The sequence below is a fragment of the Pezoporus occidentalis genome, unplaced genomic scaffold (genome assembly GCF_034315485.1).
Source record: "Pezoporus occidentalis ecotype Australia unplaced genomic scaffold, CSIRO_AGI_Poc_V1 ctg31, whole genome shotgun sequence".
Taxonomy (NCBI): Eukaryota; Metazoa; Chordata; class Aves; order Psittaciformes; family Psittacidae; genus Pezoporus; species Pezoporus occidentalis.
In genome coordinates, this window is record NW_026915052.1 from 6,394,903 (window position 1) to 6,407,040 (window position 12,138).

General features: G+C 42.0%; 1 protein-coding gene across 1 annotated transcript in view; it reads right to left on the minus strand.

Annotated features, from left to right (window-relative positions):
- Nucleotides 1-9,816, minus strand: part of OSBPL5 (oxysterol binding protein like 5) — a 177,106-nt gene extending 167,290 nt beyond the window's left edge. The window contains exon 1 of the mRNA XM_062628120.1: nt 9,622-9,816. Within this exon, the coding sequence (XP_062484104.1) occupies nt 9,622-9,636 (15 nt within the window). The 5' untranslated portion in view covers nt 9,637-9,816. The remainder of the gene's footprint in view (nt 1-9,621) is intronic.
- Between the last annotated feature and the right edge of the window lie 2,322 nt (nt 9,817-12,138).

Below are 12,138 nucleotides of genomic sequence, written 5' to 3' on the forward strand. Positions count from 1 at the left end.
GAACTCAGCTGGCTTCAGCAGCATCCCACTCCCACCAATGGTGCCAGGCAAAATTCTGCCCTGAAGTCTGAGGTTGCTTTTCTCAAAGGTTGGTGTTTCCACTGCTTCTATTTTGAGGGTGTCCTCCAGCAAGTGTAGATCACGTCAGAAGTAACTGGTCAAAATGACCTTAAAGGTGTCCTCAGGAGTTTCTTTAAGTGAAGTGGCCCTGAAAATGACTTATTAAATTGGCACCACTTTAGAAACTTTTTTGCAGTAAAATTTGGGGATTTCAGTTTCCCACGTGGGCTTGTTTTGGATTTCTGCTTTGTGCCCAAGGAGGAGGAGACAGACTTAAAAAATCTAAAAAAGAAAAAAGCAGTGGATTGAAGATTTGTGAGCAGGATTTGTGAGCATCCTACTACTGAAGCGATGGAAACAAGCAGTTTTTAATGGGATTTGTCTTCATCTCATAGAATCTCAATGATCTATGATAGAGTGATATTTTCTTTAAAAAAAAAAAAATCAAGACATTTAATTTTAAAACCCTTTTCTTAGTTTTTCCTGAATTTGTTTTACTCTTACAGGTAGTGAAATAAATTCATTTCAGTAAAACAGTAGTATTTCAAGTCTTGGTTATTAAGAAATTCCAGATTGGGGGGGGGGAATATTGTTTTAAGAAGTTTCTGTTTTTTCAGAAGATAATTCTGCCTTCAGTTGCCAACCTATCTTATATTTGAATAGAGGGATCACTACATTACCAACAATGTTTGTTTTGCTGGCCACACTAATGATGTCTATTCAAAGTTGCTTTGTTGAAGACAAATGTAAGCTACACAAAAGGGACCATGCTCCTTGCTAGCTACCATAGCCAGACCTGCATCTCCTTCTTTCTAAAACACTGCAGACAAATTGTCCTGCCAGCAGAAGTAATCAAGTCTAGAAACATCCTGCGTATTGCTGCATCACCACTTTATTTTCCCACAGATCCTTAATAGATCTTGTATCCCCACATATCTCTCCTTCAGTGTTTCCTCTCATTCCTTCCTATATCTACCAACCACTGATGGCTTTAGAGGATCATGAATACTAGGTGAGTCCAAGCATACTCGTGGTAATTCAGACATTCAGCCATCCCACCCATGCTATAGCCTACCCCTCAGCACAGACACTTGTCCTTATTTGTTTGCCTTTGAGAAGTGTACCCCTGCTGAATCTTGTTGAAAACTTAATACTACATGGGCAAAAGAATCAAAGAATAGCTGAGGTTGGAAGGAACCTATGGAGGTCATCCAGAGCTCCAGTCTGTACCCTGCCATAGTCCTAGAAGCAGCTGGCAGGTTCCTGCAGCTGTGGACAAAGGAAGCTCCACACCATCCACCTTCTGTGTACCTTATCATGATCCTACAAGCAGCTGGAGAGTCCCTGCAGCCATGGGCAAAGAGAGTCCTACATCATCCACCTTCTTCTGTGTGAAACTTAATATAAATTTTCTGATTCAGGAACCCATTGGCTGATTTGTGCTGTCTTTTCTAGGAAACCTTTGGGGGCTTTTCCTTTTGCATAAGGACTGCATAAGCCTCAACTTCTTAGGAAACCAGGCTAAAAAAGATTCAAAGCATATTAAGTGTCATATCTAAGATTAGAGTCCACACGTAGGGATATGTAAACCAAATGTGTGCTATAAAGGAAACAGCAGGCCCTTCAGCAGCGTAATTGAACCCAAATGGCTCCTTGCAAGCTTGTAAAAATATCTTTCACATCTAGAATTCAAACCTTTGATGGGCTTTCTAGGATGCAGGAATGAACAGATCTTAGGTTTAGCATCAGAAGAGACAAACCCTGAGCACAGCAGAAAAGCTGAAGGACTTGTTTTGATTTATAGACACCATATGTCAAAACCTATAATTAATTTCATGAACAGGGCTGAGATCAGTGTTTCCTCACTAAAAATGTTGCAGGAAAACCCTCAAGTGAAACAGCAAAAAATGCTCTCATTACATGTCTGCAACACCCAGACTGAAAAATACTTTGATACTATGCTGGCAGGACTGCTAATGTCTCAAGAGCAGCTGAACCACTTGCTGCGCAAACAAAATGAGCTGTCTTACAAGGCAAAAAAATGCAATGTACTGTGAAGTTGCATGTGAGGACGTATGCTTTTAAGGATAAGGAACACGTTGCAAGGCAGCCAGCTGACCTACATTTACAGCTGAAGACATAATGCTGACCCACAGGGAGTTCTGTCTAACCTACAAACACAGAAGGAGTGCTAGTCAAACGGACCATGTCTTTTAAAATGATAACTGAGCAGGAGCAGCAGCATGGGGCCAGGCTTTTCCTGCTGCCATATGTAAGAAGGAAGCTAGTTCAATATAGCATGATGAGCCGTGGCTGGCAGGGAAGTACATCTCAGAGCAACTTCTGCCTCCTCAATATGCTGTGCTGCAGGGAGGAAAGCATACACTTGCTATGTGAAGGCAAAGCAAGTGAGCAGTTAAGTGAGATGGCAGCATGGACTGAGCTAGACAAATCAGGTCCTGGGGCCCTGTCACAGGCTGTAATGCTGCAGCAAAGTCAGTACTGCTGTGCTTCCACTGCTACCAAACCCGTGCTATCAAAGCTCATACCCACTCACAAACACAGCATGTTGTGAGCATGAATAACCTTCAAAAAACAAGGAGATTACCAGTGCACTGTGGGGTTGCTAGGCCATAAAGGGAGGAAAGGAGAAGACAGAGGCAGAACCTTCCCCAGGTGCAGTGATGATAATTGCATCAGCATAAGGAGAAAATCACACACACACCTGGGACCAGATTTTTAACACCCCATCAAACAAAGTAGCTCTGTTGAGATCAGTGCAGTGCTGCTTCACACTATATGTGGATCTCCCTGCTGGCAGAAATCAGCCTTTAGAAAAACAGGCTCCCAGTTAATTTGCTGAATCCTGCCCCAAATACATTGACTTTTCTTGAACAGAGCCTTTCTTGTCCCTCTGTGGTGCTGCATGGTCATGTAACAGCTAAAGAACACATGACTTCTTTTTCTACTGCTACAGTGGAAAAGGAAAGATGTAAAAGAAAACTTGAAAGTTACTGCAAAACAAAATCATGTAGCCTAAACCTGCCTATTGAAGACAAAATGGAAGTGTTAATTAAGCCACCTTGCCTATAGTTGCACTACATCACACCAACATTTCCTCTCTGACAAGCATGAGCAACAGTGATATACTTGGGAATTTTTTGAGACAAAACTAGAGCGAGGAAAATAGCTCCGCTGGGCACAATGAAGTACTCAAATAACCACAATAGGAAATGACCTTTAACAAAGTCTGGACAGAAAATCATCTCCTGGATTACTCAGTGTTTCCTCCCCTTTAATTTTCTTTCTCAGAAACCTAACCATCTTTTATCAAAACTTCACACAGACAAGACTTCTCCTAGAAGCAGCTGGTGCATTTCTGCAGTGTTGGGGAAAGGCTGAAATGCAGCCACTGCGCCAATGTAAATACCTGATGCAGAGGCAAAAGCCTCCTAGAAGCCAGTGCGGCTTCACTGCAGTATGAAGTACGAACTAACTGCTGAGACAGGCATGTGGCTTACCTGCAACTCAGAGCTTTTGCTGGTGTAAGTTGCAGTGTGTGTCTATATATATCACAGGCTTGACTTGGTAAGTGTGTTACCTTTGCTGTCATGCAGAAATCCCTATTCATTTGGAGCTTCATGGCATTTCTGAGATACTCTGATGAAAAGTGCAATGCCCATTTACTGAGGCTGACATAGGACAAACTTGAAAATAAATCCATCATGTTTTCATATATCATTGTCCTTCCACTGACATAGAGCCTTGTACCACAAAAACAGGGTAAGAAGTTGGCTAAATGTTTCCTTTTTTATATGAAACTTTGATGCCCACAGTATTAAATAAGGGCAAGAGGAATGAGGTTTAGTTTGTAGCCCAGGCAGGAACATGTAATATAAAAACCTGATCTACTGTGATAGAACTGTTTGAGGAAATGCCTGTTTCTGCTGTGGATCCCAGAAGAAGAAAAAAATAATTCCAGTAGTCACTGTTCCTTTCCTGAGACAAGTGCATTTTCCCCAGTGCTTAGTTTCATATGTAATCATTTATACTACAAAGGTTAAGGTGTTTACCTATTACTGTCCCTGATAATCTTACCAGTTCAGCAAGTCACTTCCAAATTTTGCTCCGCACAGAGCAAAACATTTCAGCAAGTTCATGATCAGCAATGCTTTGTGGCCAAAGTTAGGCACTTTTTACTTCTGGTAAATAAACTGTTTTCTAATCATTCAAGTAAGATGAACTAGAAAAACATTTCAGAAGCTATTACAGGATTCAACAGCATAAGCCCCTATCTAAACCACTTGGAAAAGTTAGAAAGTCAGTATTTTTAAAGCTATTTTTGACAACTTTAAACATTTTACCCTGATCTTCAGCTACAGCAATTACAAGAACCCGAGGAGAGGACACATCATTCCACACAGTCCTAAAACAGCATGTCAGACATATTTTTGTTAGCTGCCATCTCCTCTAAGAACAGAGGTACCAGCCAGTGCATATTCCACATTACATATTCCCTAAAACCTGCACCAGTCATCTGGATTTATGAAACATTGCAGAACTCTCTAAAGGGAAATAAAAAAAGAAGTATATAATCCGCCTGTAGTCTAGACTGAAAATTATAGCATGCAACATCAGATAGAACATTTTCCTAAAAAATCCTTCCTAGAAAGTCAGCTGAAAGGAGAAATCAGGGAGGCTGGGGAAGCATTTTATATATTAGCACTAGAGTATTGGCTGAAGGTTTGCAACACTCCTTGTTTTCACAGTATTTTAAGTGCCTTGAAGCAGTAACTTAAATTATTATACAATCTTTTAAAGGTTATTTTCCCCCATTTTGGTTACATAATTGGAGAATTATTTAAACTTTGTGCCTTGTCCATGTGAGAGCTTATTTTAGCCCAGACATTAAAATTGACACATTTTAATGATCTCTTCATCAAAGGAGCAATGCCCATCTGGACACACTTAGCCAGCCACATTTCATCACACATATGAAAAAATGCATGGTACGGAAATGCACCATCTGCTTTGGGTTTTAAGCTATCATGTTGTACCCATCATTTGCAAAAGGTTAAGGGGACCCAAATCTTTACTTATATGGAGCAATGGGTGAGTCTGTGCAGTTTGGTCATTTGCTACTGTCAGACCAGAAGGTCATACTTCTTGGGGGGGACCTGACAGTGTTGCAGCAGGTTACGAGTGGTCATAGGTTGCTATCTTATTGATGAAGCTTCCCCAAAGTGAGACCAATAGGTTTTCCTCCTCTCGTCCCTGTTTTCTTCCTGCATCTCTGCCCCTGGAAGGATCACGTAAAAACTGTGAGAGAGGAAACTTCTTGTGTTCAGAAAACAGAAGCATACATACATGCATGCTTTGTAAACACATCAGATTACATGAAAGATAGGAGCCTTTTTCTGTTAGAAACACCCCAGGAAGGTCACAAACACTGGCTGCACACTCAGATCAAAGTGGCTGCAAGAACTACACTGTACAGGAAGACACGAGCTGCCCTGGAGAGATCCTGTCATCACCCACCGATCTGTTGTGACAGTGGGTGTAGAAAGCAGGAGGACTAGTCACCTAGCTCCTGTTTTCTCCCCGACAGCAACGCTCTGAAAATAATAATGAGCAAACTTCAACAAGCTTTGCTTTCCAGGATGGTTATTTCCATGGAGATGCTCATGAATGTCTGCAGCTGGTGTCCTGGCTATGATTTCAGTTTTGTTTCTAAAAGGTAATGATAAATACTATGATTAAAAGCAAAGAGGTTTTCTTTATTCCAAAGGGGGGGGGGAATAGGTTTTTAGTGGGTTTTGCGATGCATATTTCTCACACATAGGGAAATTATAATTTTGCTTTGCTTTGCTTTCTAAACAAAGCCCCCTCCTCGGGTTAGTTTCTATCTATCCCTGTATGCCAGGCAGCCTGGACTCCAGATTGTGCTCCATGGAAAAACCATCCTCAAACATTCTGTGAAAGAATGAAATTTTCCAGTGGGAAAAAACCCTTCCTGATTTTACCTGCTTTGATTTGGAATGTGAAGAGGTCACTGGCTCTGCTGCTGAGGTGCACACAACATGCACCAAGCCTTCAGACTGGAAAACTCTGAGTTAGCTAAGGTACCTTTTCCTGGTAGTGTCCATTTTCTTACTCAAGACAATCTTCTACTCAGAAAGCCCAGATTAAATGGGTTTGTGTTCTGTATTCCCTGAAAATAACAGACTTACTGTTGCAGAAGCTGCAGAGCATGTAATCAAAGGATGCCATATGGGCCATTTATTAACAATGAAAAATGGATGCACCATTTGTTGGGCTGTAATTAAAACTGAAGAACACTTCCAGTTTTCACTCCCACTGCTGATCTAGCTATTTGTATCGCACATCATAAACAGTTTCTTGCCTTATTCTTACTCCCAGCATGAATTCACAGCACATCAGGTTTCCAAATGGATATTGGTAGTAAATATTTCATATTATGGCTCAATAATATGCTGATACATATGAAACCACATTGCCTACCAGCTTCCTACCTACATACATGTTAATAGGATTATTTGTATACATATATACAGAAAGATAAATCCACATCCAAACTAACACAAAACCAACCAAGATAAAAATAAAATCACTGCAGTCAGTTTAGGCATCATTCTGGATTTCAAGTGCTTTAAACTACTACTGTAATTTGCAAGTCCACATTTTAAACTAACATAATGTAAAAGCATTGCACAAAAGCTATTCTAAACTGTCAAAGTACGAATTAATGTATTTCCATTTACTTCACTCACATCTCAATTTAAAAACAAAACATATTCAAATAAATGGCTGTTTTTTTTTAAAGTCTGAGAACCATAGTTTTCTCTGGGATCTATTTCTACAGAATTGCCAAATATAGCCATTCACAAAGATCACAAGCTTTATGATATTTTTAGTTGCCTCCTTGTCTGAGATTTTTCCACTTTTCTCCATCTTCCCCCCTCAAGGCAAAAGGGCTGGAAATGCCCCTATCTTTTATCCACTCCAAAGAAAACAAGAGCTCAGGATCCTGGCACATTTACTGGGCTGGGGGAGGCAATGGGATGCAGAGGACAACACCAGATGACTGACAGCAGAACAGCAAAAATCTGCAATGCTGTTTTGAGGCTGGCTGCAGCTGTGGCCTTCACAAGCTGCAGGGCAGGCTAGGAAAGGGTGACACATCTGATGTGAACTGTCCTCCTCCCACCTTGCTTTGCAGGGACTACTCACAGATGCCACCAGCACAGCACAGGCACAAGGAACACTCCTTGGGTACCCATTCCACAGGTGCTGGAGTGAGGCCACCCCTACCTTTGGTTTGACAGTGACAGAAGTCACCAGCATTTTACTTGCTGTGGCATCTAGAGTGATAGCGAATGCTCCAAAAATAAATAAGCAGCCTGTATTTAGCTTTTGCATAATTGCTGATTTGCAGAAACATCAGCGGTTTAGCAGTAACAGGGTATCAAAGAGCTCTTTGGAGAATCAAGAGGACCATGCATTTCCCTCTAAGCTGCCTCATGCTTAGTGGTAAAGCTCCATTTCTACCATGGGTTGCTTTCAAATGTTTCTCATTTAAACCCAAAGCTAGCAGAATTCACGTCTTCATGCAGTTTCCTTCTCTTTTCCTTCCTTTTTAGTATCACTACAGCAGTCACAGATTGCAACTTCACAGATGCATGCCTGACACTAATAAAAAAACACTGAACACATACCAAGTTGGCATATCATAGTGTGTTTTGCACATGTGTTGAATCATAACCTCAAAGAAGCCCTAATTGAAATTCCACAACAAAATCTCAGGAAATCACAAACACATCTATAAAACTAGATAGTTCCGTTCTGCAGATACCTTCCATATAATGTCAGTGCCAATGATTTCTAGAAAAGATGTTTGAAATCCAGTGAGATTGAATGTTGACTTCCATGACTCCCCTAGAAGCCTCAGCCAGCAAGAACAGGAGCAGGAGTAGTGCAGAAACACCAGAGCAAGCAAAAAAAGTAGTTTAGACTATTTACAAGACCAACAAAATGAATGCTTAGAAGACACAGCACCAAAGTTTGGCAGTGTTACGTGGCGCACTTGCACCAAAGTCATACTAAAACACATTTCCTGCATCATTTCTCGTTAAGATAAAGTCCTATTTCACTCTCATAACTGCAGGTAGTAACGGAGCCACACAACTTATACGCTGCCATTCCACTTGTCATGGGAGCCAGTTCAACAAGGTTACTTCCTCCTGCAGCTGAAATAATTGCACCAAGTGAGTCCACTGCTCCTCCTCACTTGGACATAATGGGGAAACTCTTCCTCATAACTAGAGCTGCAAATCAATTCCAGCCAAGGCAAATCATGAAGCTGCTCAGGCTCTCCATTGGCTCTCAGGAGGAAGAATTAAGAAAAGCATCATTACCAGCAACAGAGCTGTGCTAAGCACAGCCCAGAGTATGGAAAGTTCTAGTTCAGGAAATGTTTGGGTACTGTATATAGTTTTATTAATCTTCAGTATTTTGTCTTAGCCCTGAGGATGCTCCATGGTCTCTGCACTATGCTCAGCAAGGATCTGAAAACACTTTTTTTGCTTGCAGAAAACACAGACATCCCACTTTCTCCCCCACCTCTCCTAATAAAGAATGATGAAACATTCGAAAGTTATTTTGAACAAGTGCAGTGATAGAAGGTTGTTTTCCAAAGCTGTCCAAAAGTCATAGTTTCCAAGTCCACTCTGGCTGTTAGGGGCACTGCAGCTTGGTACAGTGGAACTTGAAATATTTGGTATCACTTTTGAAGCAGCAGGTATGGTGTGCTCTCAGGATTAGCTGCATCCTTAAATATTATAGAGCTGCTGCAGTCTGGAAAGCTGCATTCCATCTATCTGTTCTAGTGCTGCGGGTCAACCACCAATTCCTTAGGTAGCAATAGTTTGGGAGGCTCTTCCAGAAACATTCATCTGGAGAGCTGTTTGTAACTGATGTAGGTGCAAGGCAGTATCCTGCCCCTTTGAGCACCACACACTTTGGGGGCTACATTAAAAACATTGTTTTCCTTAGCTCTGCCCTATTTTTGCTCTGTGGCAAAGCACAACATGCAAAACAATCCATAGCATCAAACTTCACAGAAGTTACCCTTAAAAAACAAAAGGCAATTAGCAATTTTTGGAAGACTTGAGCAAACATTAGCAAGCAGCTCTGTTATTTTGAGTTTGCACTAGCAAAAGAATAAAGCTGAAGAAAACATTTTAGTATCAACACCCTGCAGCTGTATTTTGTTCTGTCATGCAAAAAGCTTAAATCAATGTCTTGCAGCATAAGAAAGAATCAGAGGAGCAGAAAAATGCAGTGTTTCAACTTAGATCGTTGCAACAGTTAACTGAGGATTTTGTGACAGCAAGCAATTTACCAAGTACGTTTTCACATTATTAAGCAGCAAATGAGACACAGTCCACAGGAGCTGCACATTTAATTGTGTCAGCAATTATATTATAAAGCACCTTACGCCTATATATATGTGTGTATATGGACCTATCTTTATACACTTACCGTGCAGCAAGGCATGGGTGTTACGCTGGTCTTGAAACAATTGCTTTACAGCCCCAGGCAGAGCAACCTTCCTTTCACTCTCATCTCGGGCAAGTCAGTGTTTCTGGAAGGTGGCCAGGCAAGATCAGATTCATCAGCCAATAAAATTGTCTGAAGCTGCTGTTCCACAGGAGATCGTTCCTCCAGCTGCAGACTCAGGAGCACCCAGTAAAGATGAAAATCAGCATCAGAGTGCAGGCGAGCATTTTGCCCCAGACTAAGGATCTGCTCTCAAAAATTCAGCTTCCTCCTGCCTGTGCTGCTGCTATACACAGTCATCCTGCATGAAACCAACTTGCACTTGACTTGCCTGGCTAAAATAGGTGCACAGCTGTTCTGAACACAGACAAGGGTAAAGAAATCAGTCAAGCAGGTGCCTCATGCGCTGGGAAGCAATATAGCAACATCCAGAGCCATGAATTCACAGTGCTAGCGGGGGCACCACATCAGACCTAGCTTTGTAGGGGGCAGTGAGAATTACTGCTCAAACAACCTAGTGTTCACTTGAGGACACAGATGTTGTTTGTGGTGGGCAGTGTGGAGACCACTGAAATCTTACCTCTATTTTTTTATCTTCCAGAGCTGGACCTGCTGCAGTGGCAGCATGAAGCCATCCTGTCCTCAGAACTACGTGTTTTTCCTGGACTTCATTGCCCTTCAGGGGAGCCCTTGATTTCACCCTGCCAGTCCTACGGCAGCAGCAAGATATCCCAGCATGCAATAAGACTTTGCAAAGGTGGCAGCTGGAGCTGTCTGACATCAGGGGGCATCCAGGAAACCTTAGGTCTTGTCTTTAATAGGAAAAGCAAAGAAATCAGTCTCAGTATGTGTCAGCCAACCTTCAGTAAATCCTAAAGATGACAAGACAGTTCTTGCAGTTCTGCATGTTAGCAGGTCAGGAAAGGCCTGATAGGTCATCGCTTCTAAGTTAACAAGAAAGACCAGGCCTATGTCTGAAAATGTGTATTTTGACAGCAGCTGACCCATTTTGCTATGAAATCTTAATAGAAATGAGTTTTTTTTCTGCACACCATCTTACTCCCTGGCTGGCATTCACCTCTCCTTTGAGGTAAGAACTATTTGAATTTGTTCCCACAGAATTTTTGCTCCACGGTGCTTCATCTGCAAAGCTGACTCACCACCACATCTGAGGGCACTCCAGGATAAAGCCCACATTTCCAGCAGCATTTATTTGCCTCCTGACACAAGTGAAAAGCAAACACAATCTAATCTTCACCAGCAATGTTACATACACTCACCTGCATGTATTAGAGGACAAAGCTGTCTACAGTGCAGACGACCCCTTAAAAAGTTAAGACTTCGCAAAAAGCTACACCACACCTTGAAATGGAGGCCTTCTTAATAAAAAAAAAAAAGTTTTATACTAGAATAGGGTCAGCAAGACTGTCACTGACAATAACCACTTTTCCGTTTCACGTGCCATTGCCTTTAATCTCCTGTTTTGATATGGATGTGTTTTCTCTTATTTATGCAAAACAGTGCTACCTCTGATCTCTTCACAGGCTGACACTAGAGCCCTTTGGAGGACCACAGGCCAAACATCTTACCCCTAGAGCTCTGAGGCTGTGTTACACTGGAGGAGCTGGAAAAGAGGCTCCTGAAGAGCCATGGTGTGCTAAAATCAAGAAGCACAGAGGAACAGCCTCTGTTGAATTCAACAGCCTGGACTTCGTGCTCTTGGGAAGCTATGTGTGCAAGCATTTGCATGATCTCGGTTTTCCTTTGATGTAAATGGCATAGATCCACACCAGTTCACACAGGCTGAGAATCTTCCAGCTGGGGATCTGCTATCTTTGGAAAACTTGGGGTTTCATACTGTACACTGCCATACTGCCCATTCAATGGCGATTCACCACCCTTAAGGCAATTACATGCTGGGTGCCCCCTCAAAGTGGGTCTTGGTGCTAAGGGAAGAGCCTTGTTGAGTATTAGCTTAGTAAAAGAGTGTCTTGGCTGAAAAGAGGAGCTGGACACATACCGGAAGCAGCTATCTTAAAGAAATGAAGGGAAACATGACAAGCAAGTGAGGACCCCCTCATACCTTCGGGAGTAGGAGAGCACAAAGCCAGTAGCAGGCCAGGGCCCACACCAATGGCATAAAAAAGAGGGGGATGCAAAGCAGACCACCATAGCAGCCTGCCTCCAGGACCTTCTTCATTTTCATACAGCTGATAAAAGAAAACTCGGTCAGCCAGGCAGCTGTGCTGGTATCCCATCCCACTGGCAAGCATTGGGTTGTGCTGACAATGTGCACAACTGACATAGTCTGTCAGTTGTGCACATTGCCCTAGAAACCTGGTAAACAACTACATTTTCTCCTCCTGTGTATTTGGAGTGTGGTCAAACTGCACAGAGAGCTATTGACGCAGGTTTTGGCTTATTATTCATCATAAATTTTAGTTTCAGTGTTTAAATGCAGTAACGTAGAGCATTTTTTTAAGCTGCTTTCAACATATA